General features: G+C 36.2%; 1 protein-coding gene across 7 annotated transcripts in view; it reads right to left on the bottom strand.

Moving 5' to 3' along the window:
• Positions 1-20814, bottom strand: part of abca2 (ATP-binding cassette, sub-family A (ABC1), member 2) — a 58245-nt gene that overhangs the window by 11320 nt on the left and 26111 nt on the right. The window contains exons 3-30 of one of the 7 annotated variants that reach the window (XM_084413410.1): positions 20077-20188; positions 18331-18494; positions 16989-17110; positions 16431-16541; positions 14404-14580; positions 14038-14259; positions 12890-13242; positions 12650-12809; positions 12343-12471; positions 12087-12254; positions 11815-11911; positions 11311-11484; positions 10703-10805; positions 8809-8923; positions 8506-8696; positions 8228-8378; positions 7921-8125; positions 7634-7804; positions 6247-6427; positions 5858-6070; positions 5575-5771; positions 5258-5437; positions 4433-4608; positions 4192-4312; positions 3824-4105; positions 2570-2782; positions 1285-1387; positions 819-1144 (exon numbers count right to left, since the gene is read on the bottom strand). In XM_084413410.1, coding sequence (XP_084269536.1) covers positions 819-1144; positions 1285-1387; positions 2570-2782; positions 3824-4105; positions 4192-4312; positions 4433-4608; positions 5258-5437; positions 5575-5771; positions 5858-6070; positions 6247-6427; positions 7634-7804; positions 7921-8125; positions 8228-8378; positions 8506-8696; positions 8809-8923; positions 10703-10805; positions 11311-11484; positions 11815-11911; positions 12087-12254; positions 12343-12471; positions 12650-12809; positions 12890-13242; positions 14038-14259; positions 14404-14580; positions 16431-16541; positions 16989-17110; positions 18331-18494; positions 20077-20188 — 4917 coding nt within the window. Of the gene's footprint in view, positions 1-818; positions 1145-1284; positions 1388-2569; positions 2783-3823; positions 4106-4191; positions 4313-4432; positions 4609-5257; positions 5438-5574; positions 5772-5857; positions 6071-6246; positions 6428-7633; positions 7805-7920; positions 8126-8227; positions 8379-8505; positions 8697-8808; positions 8924-10702; positions 10806-11310; positions 11485-11814; positions 11912-12086; positions 12255-12342; positions 12472-12649; positions 12810-12889; positions 13243-14037; positions 14260-14403; positions 14599-16430; positions 16542-16988; positions 17111-18330; positions 18495-20076; positions 20559-20814 lie in introns of those variants that run through there. The other 6 variants (XM_084413411.1, XM_084413409.1, XM_084413405.1 and 3 more) reach the window with 6 other exon arrangements.

Here is a 20814-nt window from a genome sequence, read left to right as displayed (position 1 = left end):
TGGAAAAAGATAGAGTCGGCACACAAGATGTTACAGAACGATCTTCATTATGCGAAGAAAATAAATTCTTGATTTTTAGCATTAGTCAGCAGATGTGCAGCACAGGAATTATTTTCAGTCATTCCAGATATTATCTCCAAAGTTTCATAACTTTCAGTATGAATCACTTTTTCTCTTTTATATTTTTTTGGCTGCTGGATCAGTGTTCATTTTTATAGTTTTTTTTGTCATTATCTCATCATATTCATTTATTTTAGAAAATGTTAATAAACATTACTAAAATGGCATCTAATATTAATAGGATACTTCACCCAAAAATTAAGAAATTTATACAGGTTTGGAACAATTTTCATTTTTGGGTGAACAAATTCATTTTTCATTTTCCTCTCACCCTTACATATTTGATGAAAATGTGCAGAATTAAACCAAATGAAATTGATCCAATGTGAAAGTTAATTTAGTACAATTAATGTATTACTTGTAACAGTTCTAATTTTACAAAATACTTATATTTCAAATAAATGCTATTCTTTTGAACTTTCTATTAATCAAAGAATCCTGAAAAATGAATCACGGTTTTTACCAAACAAACCACAAAACAATATTTTAAACATTGATCATAACAAGAAATGTTTCTTGAGCACCAAATCAGCATATTAGACTGATTTCTAAAGGAAAATTCAGCTTTGCATCACAGGAAAAATGAAAATTCTATTTTAAAACGGTTTTAAAATAGAAAACAGTTGTTTTAAATTATAAAATTGCTAACATGTAGATGCATATTGAACCATACATCTGTAAGCACTGTAAACTCTGACCTCGGACAGTAGTAGGAGGAGCGGCAGTGTAGTTCCAAAGGCCATCTTCAAAATGTGCCTCTGGGTCATCAGAGGGGGCAGGAGAGGGTGGCGGGGGCACAAAATTTGATAAAGGCACACCCTGTGTGAAGGAATCCAGGCACATAGAGTCAAAGTAGCGGGCTGCAAGGGTTTTGGAGTTGTTGGCATACGGATTCAGAGTTTGAGCCAGTTGGTCCAGAGTGCTGTTGAAGGGAGTTTTCAGTACACAAGTTGCACCAACTCCAGAGGGTAGACGCAGGGTGTTAACAATCCGCTGTGGGCCTGCGTCTGGAGAAAGTTTACTCCTGAAGCAAACAAAGGTTGAGAAAGATTGAGAGAGACGATGTGTGTGTGTGTCTTCATTTTACTTTAAATACAATCAGCAACAAAGAAGTCTTTAGGTCTTTAAAATGTTATTTTACTGTACAATGACCTTGTGGCTGACCTGTACTGAAGTCTGTCTTCATTGGCATAAGGGATGAAGTTTCCACGAGGCTGTGTGTAGTTGTGATACTGAGATGGAGACAGAATCAGGGGAGGAAGGTCACCTACAAAACCAAAGAGAGACCATCAGAACAGCCTTCACTCAAGCCTAATTAAGATCTGAATCATTTTAGTGCCAGATAGCAAATGCTCTGAATAAATCGTTAAATTAATCTCCATAATGATATATTCTACATGAAATTGCCCCATAAAATAGTTTAAAAAAAAGTTGGCGGTTCTTTCATTTGGAGAGCATTTAATGCTCACCAAGGCTGCATTTATTTGATCAAAACTATAGTAAAAACAGGCATACTGTATTGTGAAATATTATTACAATTTTGAATATTTTTAAATAATATGAAAGTTTAAAACAGCTGTTTTCTATTTTAATATATTTTAAAATGTAAATAATTCCTGTAATGGTAAAGCAGAATTTTTAGCAGCCATTGCTCCAGTCCTCAATGTCATATGAAACAAGAAATATTTCTTATTATTATCAATGTTAAAAACAGTTTTTATTTTATTTGCTGTATTAAATATTTTTGTGGAAACTGCGATACATTTTATTCAGGTTTTCTTTGTGTTCAAAAATGTTAAAAAGAACAACAAATATTTGAAATAGAATTCTATTTTAACATCATAATTGTCTTTACTGTAATTTTTTTAATTGGTAGTTTATTCAATATTTTCCCCTTGAATTTCCAACAAAAATAACTCTATTGTGATGTATAACGTTAAATACCTTGATATAAAATAATTTTCAACACAATCTTTATTGATTTTAGAAACATTAAAACATAAAACGTGTGACCTTTCAAACATGATTACGTAATGCATGAATGAGAGCTAGTGCAAGACGAGCATTTGTGGTTAAAAAGTATATAAATATTCTTTTTTTGTTGTTGAAAATGACAGATTGTTTTTCTAGATAAGACCCTTATTCCTTGGCTGGGATCATGTTGAACTGCAATTTGGACTTTCAACCAATTGGTCCCCGTTGAAGTCCACTATATGGAGAAAAATCCTGGAATGTTTTCCTCAAAAACCTTAATTTATTTTCGACTGAAGAAAGAAAGACATGAACATCTTGGATGACGTGGGGGTAAGTAAATTACCAGGAAATTTTTATTCTGGAGTGAACTAATCATTTAACAATATATTATAGTTTTTCCAAAGCCAAACAATAAGCAATTCCTGTAACCATTGACCTTGATATAAAATTACAAAGTGCCCTGTGTCCTTCTTACCAATCTCAGGCACAGATAGAGCTACAGTCATGGCCACACAGACGAAGAAAGCAGGCAGCAGGATCTGTGAGAGAATGCCCTTGGTGTTCCTCTTCGCACAGTGAAACCTTTTCACTATAAGCCCGTGAAACTGCCGAAGTTTCAACCACCAGCCCTCAAGCTTAAAGCTGCCTTGGCCGTCCAGTATTGGCGTCTCCGGAGAGGACTCTTCATCTGGAACACAGAGGGTATATGGTACACTGAGCGGTAGGTAAGCACTTTATCTGTTACCTCCAGGCCCTTCAGAGATGCACTTGTCTCAGAAAGACTTCCACTTTATGTGTCCAGAAGCTGCAAACAGCAATAGACAAAATGTTCTTTCTAAAAGCCACAGAAAAAGATAGAACCACAAAAAGTTTCTACCAACACAACCACCAACTGAGCTATAAATGAAGAAAATATTAATAATTAGGTCTCACATTCGATTAAACATTTTAAAATATTAAATATTATTATATTATATTATTATTATTATTATATTATTATATTAAATAATATTAAAAATATAATTTATTAAAACTTTTCTGTAGTTAATGCATAAAAAAGAAACCGACAAAGCTAAATACATGTTTAATGATGTTAATAATTTTTTTCTAATTATTAGTTCTAATCAGCTATGAATGTTCAGGGTTTTTTTTTATATATATTTTTTTAGAAATGACCATGAAACAGTTACAATGTCAAAGTGAATAAATGTGTTAATAACATAAATAATTAAATCACACTGAATAACAACAATAATGATCAATAATCAGGGCTCTCAATCAATGGAACTTTTTTTAATTTTTATTTTTTTATCACACAGACCATGAAACAGTTACATTGTCAAACTGAATAAATGTGTTAACATAATTTTTTAATCACATAGTAATAATAATAAATAATAATTATGGCTCTCAATCAATGAAATAATTTTAAAATACTTAATAAAATGTATTTAATAAAAGTTTTCTGAAGTTAATGCATTTAGTTTTTTAATAAGGAAAGAAATAAGGCTAAATCATTTGTGTAAATAGGTTAATTTGTTTCTAATCATTAGTTCTAATCAGCTAAAAAAAATTAGAGCAGAATTAAACAGTTACAATGTCAAATTGAACAAATGTGTCAATAACATAAAATAATAATAATTAAATTAAATACATTTCATTGAATAATAATAATTATTATTATTATTATAAATAAATATTATTATAATTATTATGCTATTTTCCTCACCTCGGAGACTGGCCGAGTCAGGATCCTGGACATTGTCAAACAGAGGGCAGTAGTCTCCATAGAAGTCGGAATAGAGGCCCCCCTCATCCCCTCTCACTGAGCCCAGAGAAGAGCCGGACTGTAGGGATGCTTGGCTTGGGCTCAGCCTGGAGCACATCATCAGGTTACTGAGCTCCACCTCTGGCCGGATCACGGCAGCAGCTGGTGCCCCCTCACACTGTGGCCTTCCTAAAAGATTAGAGGGCTTGCCAGCTGACGCTCCACCGGGAGAGTCCTTCATATCTGACAGAGAAAGAGAGAGAGATATGAAATATGAATCAAATCTCATGGCTTTAGATGCACTGCTACAGCACTCTTCAACATCTAACCTGCATCGCTGTTCTCCAATGATAGATCCTCTTCTGATACCTTCAGAAAGACCTCCTCCAGTGTGGTGTCCATCACACCAAAGCTGGTCAAGGCCAAGTTGTCCAAACTCTGCTCCAGAGCCTGAAGAAAATTCACCCAATATACGTGCCCATCAGCAAACGCTTCATATTCAAATGAATAAAGATTTGATGATATCAAACTGTGTCTTTCCAGCTGTCTTAAAACACTGTTAGTGTGTACCTGAAACAGCCTCTCAAAACAGCCTTTCTTGACAGCCTCTGACGGTAGGACATAAGAGAGCTCAGTGTTGGAGTCGGACACCAGCAGGCAGGAGGCAACATACTGACGGATGAACTGTGTCACTCTGCTCTCTGAACACGGAGATATCGAAGAGGATGGAGACTGGCTTGACTGATCTGAGAACAAACAGAAACATGATGTTGGGCCACGGCAGATGAAAGAGCAGAAGAAGAACTAGAAGATATGTGTGCTGCTCTTTTGATCTTTTAAAACATCAAACAATGAAAGGAGGAACAAAAGAATCATATAAAAAATTTACAGAGATAAAACAGACAACAAATAGTAGGTTCACAGAAAAATGTTCAGTGTTTTACATTAAAACAGATCATTACAAATAGATTGAAATAATACAATTATAAACAATTTTATACATTTATAACAGTGGTATTTTAGTGTTATATACTATTATAGTTTTATTCATATTTTAAATGAGCTTATATTTGAATATTTTAATATTTTCTGTTTTCCATTTTTATTTTTATTGTAAATGTTTTATGTGTTTTGTTATATATATGTATATATATATATATATATATATATATATATATATATATCAGCTTTATTTCAATTAACAAAAATGCTTATAACAGCCTTGATTTATAATTTTAGAATATATAAGGGAATTTTGGTACTTTTATTGACAAGATAGTATTGGGAGAAACTTGGGGAATCAAATATGGAAATGATGTGAGCTGGACTCAAACTCACAATGCCCATGTGACGGCTCAGACATAAATAATAAAAAATTTCCACAAATGAGGATACCTGCAGTGTGCGAGTCACTCTGTTTCTTGACAAGTGTGAGTTTGTAGCCGTCTCCATATGTGCTCTTGAGGAACAGAGGAGAACCGCAGCACTTGAGCTTGCCATGAGAGATGATGGCAATCCGGTCTCCCAGCAGATCAGCCTCATCCATGTGGTGAGTGGAAAGCAGGATGGTGCGACCTGATCACACACAGATTCTAGTTTTGGACTGATCATGTATTTGGAAACTGATGCAACATAGACACTACCATTTAAAAGCTTGGGGTCAATAAACTTCTGAACGGTAGAGTATTTATCATTAGTAACGGCAGGATCACCTTGTTTATATTTAAGGATGAGGTCCCAGATTGCTCGACGGGCATATGGATCCACTCCTGCTGTGGGTTCATCCAAAATCACAGCACGAGACCCACCTACAAACGCAATCGCCACTGACAACTTCCTCTTCATCCCCCCAGACAGAGTCTGAACCAGACTGTGACGCTTGTTGGACAATTCAAGATCCTCTATCATCCTGTGAATTCCAACACACAGACTCTATGAACTCGGTTATGGGTATGAATGAGTAAGTGTTGGCAAAATGTGAGCGCGTTAACCCACTTGTCCATCTCCTTGCGAATATCTTCCTCAGCCATGCCCTTCAGACGCGAGTAGAACCACAGGTGTTCCTCCACACTCAGCTTGTCAAACAGAACATTGTGCTGGGGACACATGCCCAAATTCTGCCTGATGCGCTCCATCTCTGTGCGGATGTCATGGCCGTATATGGTGGCAGAGCCAGAAGTGGGTGGAAACAGTCCTGTGAGAATGGACCTATGAAAGATTCATTGGATAATAAATACATTTTCTGCAGGACACTTCAGTTTCATACATACATCCAATTTTCAGCTAGTAGGGTGCGGCTGTCAGCCTCAATAAAAAGCATAGTATGGGTTCAGAGGGTATCAACCACTCTAACACACTATGAAATACAATATTCTAACACTCACATAGTGGTGGTCTTGCCAGCCCCATTGTGTCCCAAGAAGGAGACAACCTGGTTCTCATGCAGGTTTAGGCTCAATTTGTTTAGGGCCAGTTTTCTGCCAGTCTTGTAGACTTTGGTCAGTTTGTCTATGCAGACCACCAGCGGCAAGTGACTGGGTTCTTCTTCAATTCCACGAGTTTCCTCTGAGCAACAAATATACCTAAATTCAGTAACAAGCTAAACATTTCTTAACAATTTACATTATTTTGACACAAAACATGCTAACTTTAACAAAGAGTGTAAGCTGATAATGTAAACTAAATTTAAAAGTTTAAAAGACAAACATTGTTGACTTGACAAAGCATTGTCTGACATTTTTTAATTGTATAAATGTTTGAAGGTCAAGATGGACGGAACAATAGTTAGATAGAATGAAAGTTAGAAAGATAGAATAATAGAATGACAGAACACTTGAATGATAGATATAATATTAGATAGATAGATAGATAGATAGATAGATAGAACGAACGAACGATAGAACTCACGAATGAATGATAGAATGAATGATATAATGATAGAGATAGATATATAGAATGCAAGAATGATACATAGAAGGAACGAAAGAACGAACAACAGATAGATAGATCAAATGATAGAATGAAAGAACGAACGATAGAACTAACAATAGAATGAACGATTAAATGAACGATAGAACGAATGATAGAACTAACGATAGAACAATTGAATGAACAAACGAAGGATAGAACAAACAAACAAAATAAACAATAGATAGAACAAACGGTAGAACAAATGATAGAAAGATAGAACGAATTATAGAATGATAGAACAAACGAACAATAGATAGAATGATAGAACTATAGATAAAGCAAACAATAAAACGAATGATAGATGGAATGATAGAACGAATGATAGAACAAACAATAGATGGAATGATAGAACTATAGATAAAACAAACGATAAAATGAATGAGATATATATATATATATATATATATATATATATATATATATATATATAGATATATAGATATATGTAGATAGATAGATAGATAGATAGATAGATAGAATGATAGAATGAATTATAGAATGAAAGAATGAACGATAGCTTTGCATGCACCACTAATAAGCTTACATAGAAAATCAGTGTGTTGGCTTGTAAAATATAAATAAAGAACTAAAAAAGAATCTAAATAATCTAAACAGGTTCTACATTTGTTTCAATATATTTGTACATTTTTGGAGGATAATTATTAGTGTGTCTCCTGGCTCAACTTTTCAAATACACCCCTGATTCATTTAGAATGACTAAGTCAGAACTGCTATCTATTAGCCTACACAGCCCACCATTAGTCTGTTATCCCAAAATGTCAACATAACTGATCGTCATACCGAGAGTCATACCTGAACGCCTGTGTTCCATAGCACACGCCTGGTCCTCCTCCATCACACTCAGCCTGGTCCCGCCACTCCACGGCCAATCCCATGTCTCTATGCGGCCACTCCCTAACCAATAGGATTTCTGCAAGGGAAAATACCATGGCCGGGGCAGTCCATACATCCCTGGAAAAGAAAAAAAACATTATGGAAACCAAAACTAAATACTACAATTCTGTTACCGAACAACAAGAACATGGGCAGTGTTTGCACTGCACAATAATGACAGCACTGCAGCTTACCTGGATGCACAGCCTCTATATACCAGGTCAACACACCGTATACAATGGCATCAATGGTTAGCATGACCATAGACAGCAGGAGGTTGAAGTCATCACCCTCTACAGGTGATTGGTTGAGAGTGCGCCACTGGATTCCCACTCCAGCAACTTCATACAGGGCAAAGTACTTAGATCCCAGACCGAATGCAGTGGTAGACATTAAAGACTGCAGACACACAGAGAGAGAATCACTCAAGAACTATAGAAGAGCCAACACATTGCGTGCCTGTATTGAAACATGGAAGGGATTCATGGGAGGTCTTCATACCGCTATGCACTTCTCAAAGGCAGTGATCTTGTCGTGAGCCACCTCTTCTCTTATGGCCACGTACATGTAGGGCACATAACTCAGAAAGTAGATGATTCCTCCACATGCTGAGGCCAGTTTGGCTTTAGAGTACAACACCGACACCAGGAAACTTCCCCAAAAGAAAGCGGAGAGAACATTACCATGATGTCAAACAACTTTTGACTTCTATTCCTAATTGAAAAACAATGTAAATAGGATGTGAGGGAGTAAAAACTAGGCATGGCACGCTCCAATACCAGAACATGATGGTGGCGACAGCGTAGATTGTGAGGAAGAGCCAGATGATAAAGGGATCGCTGTGGAGGAGAACTTTGCCGTATTTCAGTATGGCAGTGAGGGCCGTCACTGAGATCGAAAGCTGCACGAAGCCTGTGATGAACCAGGCCACCCAGTGCACTGCGTTATTCAAGCCCATCATCTTCATCACCTATGGTAAAACAGCTTGCATCAACCATGGCACCACTCTCAATCTCTCTTGCTTCAGTTTCTCAGCAGAGGAATTATTTGTTTTAAAAGGACAGTTCAGTCTATTCGCTCACCTCTTTCAGTCTTTGCTCCTTTTCTGCTACGATGTGCTGGATCATCATGGCCACAGAGTAGACCCAGGATATGACCATACACAGAGGCATCATGTGCTCGATAACAAACAGGAAACTGCAAATGAAAACACTTGTTACAACTCCTCACACCTCCACCAATTGATACATCACAAGTATAATACACCCTGTAACTACTTATAAACTCCACCAGTACTAAGCTAGTATTAACCAGAGTTGGTGAGATGTTTTATTAGAAGTGTCTTTATTAATCCCTTGAGACAATTGTCTTCAGTGGATTTGGACATAGGCATTCTTAAAGAGATAGTTCCCCCAAAAATGAAAATTATCCCATGATTTACTCATCCTCAAGCCATCCTAGGTATATATGACTATCTTTTTTCAGACGAACACAATCGGAGTTATATTAAAACATATCATTGCTCTTCCAAGCTTTATAATGGAAGTTTATAAGGGCAGTGACTTCCGTAGTATTTTTTTTCCTACTATGGAAGTCAATGGCTACCGTCAAATGTCTGGTTACCAACATTCTTTAAAATATCTTCTTTTGTGTTCAACAGAAGAAAAAAAGAAACTTGTTTGGAACAACTTGAGGAAACAATGACAGAATGTTCATTTTTGGGTAAACTACCCATTTAACACACTGAGGACTAAAGTGAACTGAGCTCAACTCAACTCATGAAGTTGGCCATTTTTCGGCCATTTAATAATTAAAAAATTCTAAAATGTAAACTACCATTCAAAAGTTTGAAAAAAAAATCATCAGGGATAATTTAAATTGATCAAAAGGGACAGTAAGGACATTTATAATGTTACAAAAGGTCTCCTCTTCAAATAAATGCTGTTCTACTGAACTTTTTTTTGTCAAAGAATCCTGAAAAAAATGTATCACTTAAATTAAGCATCACAACTGTTTTCAACATTGATAATAATAAGCAATGTTTCTTGAGGAGCAAAACAGCATATTAGAATGATTTCTAAACGATCACGTGACGACTGACGACTTAAATTCAGCTTTGCCATCATAGGAATAAATTTTACATTTTAAAATATATCAAAAGAGAAAAGGTTATTTTAAATTGTAATAATATTTCACAATATTACTGTATTTTTGGTCAAATAATTGCATCCTAGGTGAGCATAAAAAAATCTGTATATATTTATGCTGGCAACCTAAACCTACGACCTGAAGGTAGCATCAAATTCTTGGTAAAGTGGGTTTACTATGAGCTAGGAGAAATGTGTAAACTAGTTAAGGATGCATAAAAGTTAGCTTGCAGTGGTTAGGATTCTCTTCCATTGCTTTTTTTGTACCACAGTATTGTCTCCAAATGAGCAAATGATACAGAAGGTCATAACAACCAATATGTATTAACTTGTACAAAACAAACTTGTATAAACATTACAACTTTCTAAATTGGCTTTCCTTAAATAGTAGTAACAAACATCATCATCATTTTCCTAAAATCCCACATCTGTTTGGTCTTAAAAGTGTTAAGAAGTAGATCAGAGGAATCACACCACGAAATAAACTGTTCAAAGATGAGTCTATGATTGTCCTCTTTCCCCTGAAGGAGACTGACTAATGCTGTGTCATCTGCAAATTTAATGCAGAGTGGAAGCAGAGCGGGAAGGTTGCGTGATTTAGCCTGGAGCGAGGGAATTTTTTTTTTTTAATCTCGGCATCTGTGTTCTCTCTGACTCTGAGATCATTCAGAAACCACTTCATCATCACATGCATAACACACATTAACACAATGCAACTGAACATCTGCGATTCACCATGTCTTAAATGTAGTGTTTTAGGCTACGAGTAGTCAGCCTAAAAGAGAAATTAATACAAAGTATACAATAAAAAAAGGAAGACTAAGCTCACTCGTCTCTAGTGTAGCATGGATAGGGAAACATCTGCACATAGTTTCCAGGCTCCACAACATCATGGCCCACAAACGTGTTGATGATTGCTCGCTCAATCATGTCTAGAAGAGGAAGAAACATGAAAACATCAACACACACCATCAAGTAAACAGAACTGAATTTGCACTTCTGCAATGAGGGAAAGCTTTGATCCGCTTTTCTGAGCTCCTGAATAAGCACAGCTTCCAGAAAAGCCAAACCAGCACTTTATTTGATGCGCACGACGCCCTAAGCTTTACATAACCAGGTGCACTTTTTACCAGAATAGTTTGCATTCTGAATAAAACATCAACTTCATTCCACTTTTCCCATGCCAATTCAATACACTGTGGATGTTGTTTCACAGAAAACTATTTATTGCTTTGTCAACAGTTTTGTAAAGAATTTTGCACAAATGGCAGAAATAACACTCATGAGTTTAGACTACCACTCTAGATGGAAACTAGATCTTTCACTGCCAATAAAATCCAAAGTTTAAAGTGCTCACAGCTTAAGTACTTTAGAGCGAATACAATACAATATCTGTTTTTGAATATCCTATCCTGTGATTAAGTCTTCTTATCATACCTTGGATCCACACAAAGCCGTAAAGGAAGTAGAATTTGCCTCCCGTGTTCGGCCCAGGACGCCAATAAGCTCGGCGGATTTCATTGGTTTTCTCTGTGAAGCTGGAGTTCTGTCGAATCTTATACATAACGTGGGGTGGCAGAGTTCCATCTTTATTGGTCTGGAAAATCACACCTAGAGAGAAAGCACAGATTAAACATATGGCTGCTAGCTATATTTAAAAATGTATGACTAAGTGGTTTTAATGGGGAATGGATGGGTCAGTAACACATAGCTTGTTAATAAATTGCTGAGTCATATTTCACCCCAAAATCATAAGAAAAAACAACTATATACTATACTATAAGAAAATACTACGTTGACTACGTTGTATTGATTTGTGACATTTTTTTAGGACAATTTTATCCCCTCAATTCTAGTTACAGAATACATATATTTCCTTTCATTTGCGAGTGCAATATGACCCAGCACATTTTCTCGACAAGTTTCGTTACAATCACTTACTTGCAAAGACTGAGACATTGTCCTGGTAGGCCTGGTTCAGTGTGTAATTGACAATGCTATCTTCATCAGGGAAGCCTCTGAAGATATCCACACTGACCTGAGGCATACAGAATCAAAATACATTTTTTTGGCAGATAAATGTTGAAAAGAAAAGTCAGAAATATATATTTTCCTATTTTATGAAGAATGCAATTGACTTTAGAAAATTTGTATTCGTGTTAATTCTATGATGTCAACATCAAAACACACTCCACAGGTTTTCTTCTTCTGACCTTTGACATGAAGTTTGTCCAGCCACAAGCAGCATTATCGATGGTGTGCAGCTGCTCCAGGAGAGTGGTTGTGTTTGGCAGGGTGAAGTTCTCCTCCAGCAGACTGTTCATCAGCTCACTGTCTGAGACGTTCAACAGTTCATGGTGCCTCTTTAGGTCTGCAATAAACTACGACATATGGACAAAACAAAAGACATCAAGCACATGCACAACATGAAGTGCTATTAAAAAAAACAACTGAAACACAGGATGTTACCTGTTGGAGCCACATCAGGTGATTTTGCAGTTTACCCTCCTCTAAGAAGGCCCTTAATTCAGCTGAGATGTTGAGCCACACACGGGCATAGTGAGTCACATTACCCACAAAAGCAAACGTCTCGTTGGCCTAAAGAGAAAAAAAAAAAACTGATTAACGCACCTTGGGTACAGTCTAAATCGAATGAAAGAATGACTAGGAAGGTTTAATAGGTAAACTGGATTCAGGAGGAATTAATCTGCCTTTTTTTCAGGTTGGAGACTTGCAACAGACTTTTTCAACTTTTGTTTTCAGAGTCTGGACTTGCCTTTTGTATGACCTTGTCCACCTCTGAGCCAATGGGAGAGTAGAGGATTTTGGGATTTGTAGTCATGAGATGGACAAGTAATCCCAGGTTTCTTTGTTCTTTGCTGGTAAAGCCCAGGGAACTCATATTGCCCTGTTTCAGAGCTTCTGGCTCAATAATCCTAACGAAACAACATTAAAAAATATCATTCACATTTCGCATTCAGAAAGGTAACACACCCCACAACACCCATATACACACCTGTTATTCCCACACAGAATGGGCTGAAGACCCGCCCACAGCTGAACAAAGGCAGAAAACTGTGATCTAGGATTTTCAGCCTCAGCCTCATTTCCTGCGGCTCCCTCTCCTTCCTCCACAGGGCTGTCTGTTGTGTTGGGACCCCATGTTGTTGTGTTGGAGCTCCATGAGGTGGTGTTGGCTATAGGAGGAGGCTGGTGGCCTGCACAGGCTCCTTTAGGAAGCAGTCTGGCCAGACCTGACAGCAGATCCACATCCCTTAGCAGCCGTTCCACATCAGCAAGGTTCTTCAGCAGACCCCCGAGGTGGGACTGATCCAAGAGTCCAGTCATGTTAGACTGCTCCAGACGCAACTGAGGATGGAGGACAGGAGGGAGTGACATATGGAGAAAGGACAGAGGAGAAAGCAATAGGCACAGTAAATATGGCACTTTTGGCTCTGTAGACTTTCTCTTTTTATATTCTCGACTGTTTTTTTTAATTGTTCACTACAAATGTCCAACAGTGGAAAGCTTCTGTATATGTGTGAAGGTTTTTATTATTCTTTTCTCTGAAACTTCCCACCATAGTGTCATTTCCATCATATCTCAAATTCTGTTTAACAGCACTCTGTGAAGGAAATCACAGTAGTGGAAATTACATTCTTAACAGTAATAAATTTGAATAAAATGACTAATGGCTAATTTCACAGTTAACATTTACATATCCTAAAACACACTATTTTAAATAAATAAATAAATAAATAAATAAATAAATAAATAAATAAATAAATAAATAAATAAATAAATAAATAAATAAATAAATAAATAAATAAATATATATATATATATATATATATATATATATATATACACACACATACACCGTTGCATTATTTAAGAGCTTAATTGGAAATAACACAAAATAAGTGACATCAACTAATTTAGATTTATTTTTAATCAGACAATGTCCAATATTTAATCTCAAACATGACATCACTAACACTCTTGTCTACCTGCTAAAACAAATACACTAACTTCAGAAATAAACTTTAAATTTAAAAAAATGTTTAATATGTTTATGTATAATGTATAGGTTAATTTGAATAACAATCAACCCCTGGGACATAATAGTGTCTGGTAAAGAAAATGTGTTGTTTTTGTAGGTACCTGATCAAAGACTCTCTGTGTATCAATCTGATCCCTCAATTCTTCACTCATTTTCCCAAAGAGCTCCGCCCTCTGCCCCGCCCCTCCACCACAAACAGACGTTAGATAGGCCTGTAAAACTGCCTGTTGTTTCTCAGGGACCAATAGGATTTTGCTTATTTCGCTGTTCCCTCCTTCCCCACAAGTGAGTGTCTCAAGCACTGCACCAGTCAAGAGAATTCCCTGAAAAAACATGGAAAAAATTTAAGGAATCCAGCCGTTTTGTGAGGTGTTCTCATTAAACAGAAGAGTATAATTTCTGAGGAAAGAAAAAAATGTATTTGACATTTAAAAAGCTTCAGGTTTAAAGTGGAGCGCCAGACCGACCTCCATCTCACGCAGTGCTTGAGGATCAAATTTTTGGCCTGCTCCACCCCCAGCGATCCCCAGCGCTTGGGACAGGACTTTAAGCAGAGCTTGACGGTGAGCTGCTTTAGTGGGGTCTCTCAATGCCTTCTGAATCAGACCCCCCTCCAGACTTCGCCAGCCTCCAAGTAATTGCTTCTGGGTATGAAAGAGAGACTGAAACATGATTGTTTTATATCTGCAAGGTTATAAGCAATTGCATTCCCTAATTGGAAAGACCTTTACAGCAAATTACTAACTAAACTATTTACAGTATATATAGCAGGGGCGGTTTGTCCCTGTTTTGAGTTGGCAATGTTTACTCAAAACAAACTGGCATGAGAAAGTAAATCAACAGTATCGAAAAATAAATGTAAATGATTTTATTTAAAATGCTTAAACTTGACGAGACTTTTGTGTCTTTATTGCGCAAAGATAATTTCAGTTTGCTCAGCAGCATGAAATGAAACCGGAACATATACGTTTATGAAAATAAGAACACGGCCACAAAAAAAATCCCCAGACATAGGGAGGGGACTTTGCCTCCTCATTTCAGTAGTCTGCCACACTCCACTGATGCATAGTGAGATGCCACCTAACCGTCTACTGAATCCAAACCAAAGCATCAGTTTCGACATTACTAAACATTATTAAACTAATTTTTAGGGCTGTCAAAATTAATGCAGTAACCAGTATGATTAGGTTTCACATTTCCCATCAATAACGCATAATAACCATTTTAATATGCTAGCTAAACCACACAACCTCTCTCAAAAAATCGTCAACCTAAAGATAAGACAACAAATCTAATGTCAGCAAACACAGCAAATGATTTACAGACAGAGAGCGTTGCTGATATAAAAAATGGTGCTGCCTGCTCGTCTGACTCTATTTTTTAGTTTACAATGTCTAGGGCTGGGACAGAGACAGGTGATTTCTCAGGACACTGTGCTATCTGTACATAACGTACAATGCGTGTGTGGTATTCAGAAAAGTTGCTTACAGCAGCTCAACAAGTATGAAATATGAATGAGAAAGGCACTGCAGCAGCACTGGCACTGCATTTAGTAGTCATGTGTGGGACAAATATTATATCATTGAATTATTGCAGACTTAAATTACTGTAAGTTTAGTCTCTGCATTTTAATGGAGTTTAAGGAATATAAAATCAGTGTCTGTTATTTTTAAACTGCATTTACTTTCATGTTTATTTAATTAGCAGCTGCTTTTATCCAAAATGTGCTTTGAGGCATATAATGGATAGAAAATTTCATTTTTGGAAAGATAAAAGGGTTAAAGAAAAAGGCACTGTTGCATTAATATACTTTTATACGGTGTGTTTTATTTATGCATACAGTATGTAATCAGCTACGAATATCATCCACACAAAAATTGCAAAAACGGATTATTACATACACTACCATTCAAATGTTTGGGGTAAGTACATTTTGTAATGTTTTTTGAGTCACTAAGTCTGTATTGATTTGATCAAAAATATAGTAAAAACAGTCATTTTTATATATTTAATATATTTTGAAAGTTTTTGAAAGAAATCTCATGCTCACCAAGGCTGCATTTTTAATAGAATACAGTAAAAACAGTATTATTATTATTATAACAATTTAAATTAACTTTTACATATATATTTTTTTTCTGTGATGGCAAAGCTGAATTTTCAGCATCATTACTCCAGTCTTCAGTGTCACATGATCCTTCAGAAATCATTCTAATATGCTAATTTGGTGCTGAAGAAACATTTCTTATTATTATCAATGTTGAAAACAATTGTGCTGCTTAATATTTTTGTGGAAACCATGATACTTTCCCCCATGATTCTTTGTTAAATAGAAAGCTCAAAAGGACAGCATTTACTTGAAATATATATTTTTTGTGCAACAATGTAAAAGTCTTTACTGTCCCTTTCTATCGATTTAATGCATCCTTGCTAAATAAAAGTATTAATTTCTTTTAAAAAAAGAAAGTGTGTGTGCATTTCATTCATTCTATACCTCCAGCTGTACAAGCTTCTCTCCAGGACTGTGGGGTTCATGCTGTCCTTCATCCTTTTCTCCTGCCTTTGATCCCACTTTAGGATACGTCCCAAAAATGAGATTATACACCTGAAGCACGCACACACACACACACACACACACACACACACACACACACACACACAAGTACAGATTTAGAAACTATCTCATACATATACTTTAAAAAGCCAGAGAAGAGAAGAAACGAAACTCCCTGAGGAAAATTAACATTTCATTCGGAAACTCAAAAGAGCCTATCTCAACGCTTTTACTTTGACTACAGCACGTTAACCCATTAAAGCGTGCAACGCTGGAGCTCCTCTGTCCTAAAGCATTAGATTCTATCGCACAACCTCTTTCTTTGTTGTCATGGAGTAGAATTGCTAATGGTGCTGCAAACCCGAGCTGAGATTCCAAAGAGGATGAAAGAGGAAGACGCCTCAGAGGAGCATGACGCTGAGTCATAATTTGGATTTCAAAAGCACTGCTGTCTGACCTAGGTTGGAGGAGAAAAGAAGTTGAGGTGAGAAGACCGACCTCTTTCAGATTGATGGGGGAAGAGAGCAGGAGGCTGGCGGTGTCGTTTGGCAGGGAAAGGTTTCTGATCAGGAACTGCTGGAACATGGACTGGTTCCTGAGGACACTTCCTACAGTGAAACCTGAATCGGAGACATGCACACCCATTTTTCATCAAAGCAGTTTGCATTTCAGTTTGTGTACACTACCGTTCAAAAGACTGGGGGACAGTAATATTTTTTTGTTGTTGTTGAAAGAAATGAATACTTTTATTCAGCAAGGATGCATTATAGTAAAGACTTTTACATTGTTACAAAAAATGCTGTTGTTAAAAATTCTGTTAATTGTAAACAATCTGAAAATAGTATATCACGGTTTCAACAAAAATATGAATGAGCAACTTTTTTGATTTATTTTTTTAATAATGATTATAAATGCACCAAATCAGTATATTAGAATGAATTCCGAAAATTTCTAAAGATTTCTGAATGACTTAGCTTCGAAAATGTAGCTTTGCCATGATAGGAATAAATTACATTTTAAAAATACATTAAAACTAAAAACAGTTATTTGAAATTGTAATAATATTTCACAACATTACAGTTTTTAATAAAGTTTTGATCAAATAAATGCAGCCTTACTGAGCATAAAAGTCTTCTTTCAATAAAAAAATTATTCCGATCCCAAACTTTTGAATAGTAGTGTAGGTGATTGATTCTTAAGTTTAATATACTTTATGTTTTTCAAGTACAGTACAAAGAGGTCAGTGTGACTTTTAGATCTAATATTGGTCATACGTGTTTAAACTATTCAAATACGCAGGTCATTCTAAACTTTGGTACACAGCATCAGTTTCTTTTGCATTCTCATACAGTACATATCAATGAATATTAATGGAGCACAAAGTCCAGTATGACTGTTTAAAATGTTTTTAGGACTGTTTTATAATGTCTACACTGGTATAAGAAATCAGCTCAATAACACTCAAAAGCATATATGTCTCTTAAATGTACTGCTGTATGATTGTCTTCAGTGTGGTCTATGATTCCTTTCAATACATGGTCTATAAAATTTTCATATGCATGCTTACAGTTGAAAATATGCAAATGGTGGTTTTTGAATGTCCAAAGTATACATACTGTATAGTGTCAATTGAATATACTTTGTTCTTCATTCTCATAAGAATATATAATCTTATAACAATGGGATTTAAGCACTAAATCCAGCAGAAACTGCAGTGCTATTTATATAGTGTATACTATATTGATTTGCCTCTATTTTCTAATTTGCAAAAAGTTAATTTGAAAACATACATGTGTGGTTGGTGTATGTGCATGTACTGTATGCATGTATATTTTCTGACCATGGCTGGTGTTGTAGTGGCTCTCTAGAGGGCCTTGTGCTGAGCTCAGACTTTCAAGGTGCTGTTGCAGTGACTCCAGCTCCTCTCCCAAACTGGGCCTGTCTGACGTAAACAAGTGATTCTGCTCCACAACTTCACTGATCCTTTCCAACAACTGAGTCACACTGAGAAATATGAGGAAAAAAAGAGGGTGGAACTTCAAATGAGAAGAGCAAAATAAAAAGAAGACTGGGGCAAATCATTAAACAGGCCAGTGTGATCACAACTGGTCTATACTGATTACACATTAGAGAATTGAGATTACAGATGAGAGAGAAATAAATATTTTAAAGTATTAAAGTATATTGGCAAGTTGTTGGCATAATATTGTATCATTAGGTATCATAATATACAGTTGGTGTATATATATATATATATATATATATATACAGTGCTATGCATAAGTTTAGACACCCATGCTAAAGTTGACTAAAAAGAGGAATAAAAAATCATCTTTTGGAAATTGAACTTAATGCCTTAATTTAAAAAATTAGGAAAAATCCAACCTTTAAGGACACCAATTTTCTTTGTGAATGAATAATGTATCGTAAATAAATAAATGTTCTTCCTTAAAATACAGGGTGCATAAGTTTGGACACCCCTGTGTTAAATTCCCATAGAGGAAAGCAGATTTTTATTTTTAAGTATTTTTTTTTTTTTTTTTTAGGATACTATGCATCCTGATAAAGTTCCCTTGGCCTTTGGAATTAAAATAGCCCCACATCATCACATAGCCTTCACCATACCTAGAGATTGTCATGGGGTACTTTCCATAAGATCATCTCTCAATGCAAATCAAACTAGCTATTAGGCTAACTGAAATAAAACCATGCCAATCTCTAGGTATGGTGAAGGCTATGTGATGATGTGGGGCTATTTTAATTCCAAAGGCCAAGGGAACTTTATCAGGATGCATAGTATCCTGGATCCATGAAGTAACTGACCTTTAAAAATAAAAATCTGCCTGCCTCTATGGGAATTTAACATAGGGGTGTCCAAACTTATGCACCCTGTATTTTAAGGAAGAACATTTATTTATTTACGATACATTATTCATTCACAAAGAAAATTGGTGTCCTTAAAGGTTGGATTTTTCCAAATTTTTTAAATTAAGGCATTAAGTTCAGTTTCCAAAAGATGATTTTTTATTCCTCTTTTTAGTCAACTTTAGTATGGGTGTCTAAACTTATGCATAGCACTGTATATAGTTCAGATGCAAAAGCCTCTAAGTGCCATCTGAACATTTCTTAATTTCACTTAAATGGCAATGCAAATGACCTATTAATTGTCATTTAAGTGAAATTACTTAACTTAAATATACAAGCTTTATAAAAATGATCATTCTAGAAGAAAATTTCAGATGGCACTTAGAGGCTTTTGCATCTGAACTCTTCATATATATATATATATATATATATATATATATATATTCACACACACACACTGTGTTAGTTAAACTAGCAGACTCACATTCAAAACACAAGAATTAGGTCAGTTATGTGGAGGCTGAGATCCACTTTAAATCATCACAAGATCATTTCACATCCAAGCACAAAGATATAAGAACAGCTCATATGATCACTACTAAAGGTGGTGATGGTGACTGCTATTCACACCATATAATGACAACAGAATCCATTAGAGCCCATCTTAGTCATCGGGAGAGAGATAAAAAAAATATCGGAAACAGAGCGTAGGTGGACTCACGTGGAGTTTTTGTACTGCAGGAAGCCAAACTCATCCCGCTGACCATCCGGACACAGAGACTGCATGATGGGAATGATGCCCGCCGAGGTGAGAGGGGCCGCGCTGTAGAAGGCTGGACAGAACCGGGGAAAAACAGACCAACAGGGTGGAGGGACGGAGAGGACGGAGGTGAAAGAAGAGTGAAATCCAGCATTGCAATGAGGTTTAAATGGGTTTGACGAAGGTGCAGTTGTGTTCAGATGTAGAATTGGAGAGGAACATAAAAACAGATCAGTGTATGGATGGAGATAAATATTTATGGCCAGGAATGTGAGGATGTGGGATAACAGAACAAACAATGATGATGACATTTTCCAAGGTCCACAGATCAAAGATTTTGGGAGAGATTAAAAGACAGGGAGAGAAAAAGAAGCTGCCGTCACATATCAGAGAGCAAACACGGGGTCAGAGAGAGTTTCAGATGTCAGATCGCTTTGATAAACTCCAAGTGGCCTTCAAATGATTTCATTTATTACAGGTTGACTGGACAAGCTGTCACTGAAGCAGAGAGAAAAAAACACAGCTCTTCTACACCTACATGCTGCCAGTCATGTCTTATAGAACACAGGAACGAACAGCAGTGTTTAGATGACTCACTTCCTCATGACAAGCTGCTCCAGAACACACTTGATATGGAGTCAAATTTTAGGGACGGGTAAATGATTATATTTGTTTCTCAAAGGCCACAAACACTGCAGG

This window comes from Rutilus rutilus (genome assembly GCF_951802725.1).
Source record: "Rutilus rutilus genome assembly, chromosome: 7".
NCBI classification, from domain to species: Eukaryota; Metazoa; Chordata; class Actinopteri; order Cypriniformes; family Leuciscidae; genus Rutilus; species Rutilus rutilus.
Note: the sequence above shows the minus strand (reverse complement) of the source record. Positions and strands in the feature narration are given on the sequence as shown.